The 1,888-nt window shown below is 23.6% G+C and overlaps 1 protein-coding gene across 1 annotated transcript in view; it reads left to right on the top strand.

Moving 5' to 3' along the window:
* Nucleotides 1-1,248, top strand: part of LOAG_18119 (tubulin polyglutamylase TTLL11) — a gene marked incomplete at both ends in the record, with an annotated part of 5,801 nt that extends 4,553 nt beyond the window's left edge. The window contains 2 exons of the mRNA XM_020450787.1: nucleotides 828-910; nucleotides 1,152-1,248. Coding sequence (XP_020305493.1) covers nucleotides 828-910; nucleotides 1,152-1,248 — 180 coding nt within the window. The remainder of the gene's footprint in view (nucleotides 1-827; nucleotides 911-1,151) is intronic.
* Between the last annotated feature and the right edge of the window lie 640 nt (nucleotides 1,249-1,888).

Below are 1,888 nucleotides of genomic sequence, written 5' to 3'. Positions count from 1 at the left end.
AATAATCATTATAATAAGGATAGTCATTGAAATCAAGATAATAATCACTATAATAAAGATAATCATTGAAATTGTTAAGACAATAATCATTATAACAAGATAATCATTGAAATTGTTGAGACAACAATCATTATAATAAGGATAATCATTGAAATTGTTGAGACAATAATCATTATAATAAGGATTGTTAAGACAATAATCATTATAATAAGGATAGTCATTGAAATTAAGACAATAATCACTATAATAAGGATAAACATTGAAATTGTTAAGACAATAATCTTTACAATAAATGACAACCACTGAAATTGTTAAGACAATAATCATTATAATAAGGATAATCACTGAAATTGTTAAGAAATAATCATTATAATAATGATTATCACTAAAATTATGGGGAATAAATGATAATCCTTGTAATGAATGATATTAATCATACCTGTTAACATTTTCTAACTAAAGTTAACGATTTTCTATTATAAATCATTGATAACAAGTCTATTATCTGTAACAAAAATTATCCATATTTTTTAACAATCGCAGTGTAATTATCAGTAATTAAAATGATCAAATTCCATTAATTGTTTGATAAATGCTAAAATAATAATGTTTTTTGTTAGTGATAAGAGTGTTAATAGTGATAAGAGTGACAATACAGCAATAAGCACTATTAATCAACCAGAACTATTCAAATTATTAGCTAGAAATGGTTTTTCTGGGAAGGACCGGAAATTTTCCTGCTGCAAACGATATGACTTTGTTAGCCGATTATTACTCAAACTTACCTGAATAGTTTTAATGCAAATACTTAATTATCATTATTACAGGTTATTAAAATTCCATTGGTAAGAGATACAATTCTTTTAGTTCTCAATTTAATCGATGTTGTTTATCCGAATCAGTCATTAACGTTAGTATTCATTAATGATTCTTCCGACAGGAAAAAAAAAATTAAGATTTCCACCAAAAAAAATCAAAATTTACAAAATTTTAGTTTTTAATCCTTTCAAATTATTTTTTTGATGTTATGAAATCCAATAAATATTCATATTGCTTAACTTTTTGACAATGTTTATTTTCAATTTCACTTCTTTTTTTGTAATTTCTTCGAAAATTGCAATTTTTTTTTAAAAGGTTAAATTTAATTTCAGTAATTTGACACATTCGAATAGTAACTGTCCTCGGAAAACAATGGATGATATGGGCGAATTTGGAGCAAAACAAAGGTGTCATCTAACAGAGGTCTGAAATAATTTAGTTATGGGAGCAATTAAATAATTAATTAGCAAAATTAGTTGCCATAATTCCATAACAATGGATGATGTGGGGGTACTTGAAGCAAAACAAAGATGTCATCTAACAGAAATATGAATTAATTAGTTATAACAGCAATTAAATAATTAACTAATAAAAAGTTATTACCATAATTTTTATCTATTAAAATATAATAATTTTAAAATTTCAGAATTTCTTTTTCTAGATTTTTCCATGTCGCTATGGTCAAAGCAGTGGACATTTGCTAATTTTAGACAAGGCTGTTTATTTATTTATGCAATTTGTAAATTTGAAACAGACAACAGTTTTGTTGATTTCAAATGCTCGAATTTTTCTAAGGTTTATTTTTGATTGATAATAGCAACAAAAGTATGATTTGACAAATTCGCTCATTCATTTAATTAATTAATAATTTTCTCAAAAAATGGTAACTTATTTTATTCGCATATTTCTTATTGTAAACTTGAACTTTTACAATTACAAAATTTTTAGACATTAATATTTGCTACAGTTTATATAAATAATCATAATTTAATACGATTTGGAATTATTTATGAATTTAAATATATTAATATTAATTAATCATTTGCAAAGTATTACCAAATGAAATATT

The sequence above is a fragment of the Loa loa genome (genome assembly GCF_000183805.2).
Source record: "Loa loa unplaced genomic scaffold supercont3.199, whole genome shotgun sequence".
NCBI classification, from domain to species: Eukaryota; Metazoa; Nematoda; class Chromadorea; order Rhabditida; family Onchocercidae; genus Loa; species Loa loa.
The sequence above is the reverse complement of the archived record's forward strand: the minus strand, read 5'-3'. Positions and strand labels throughout refer to the sequence as shown.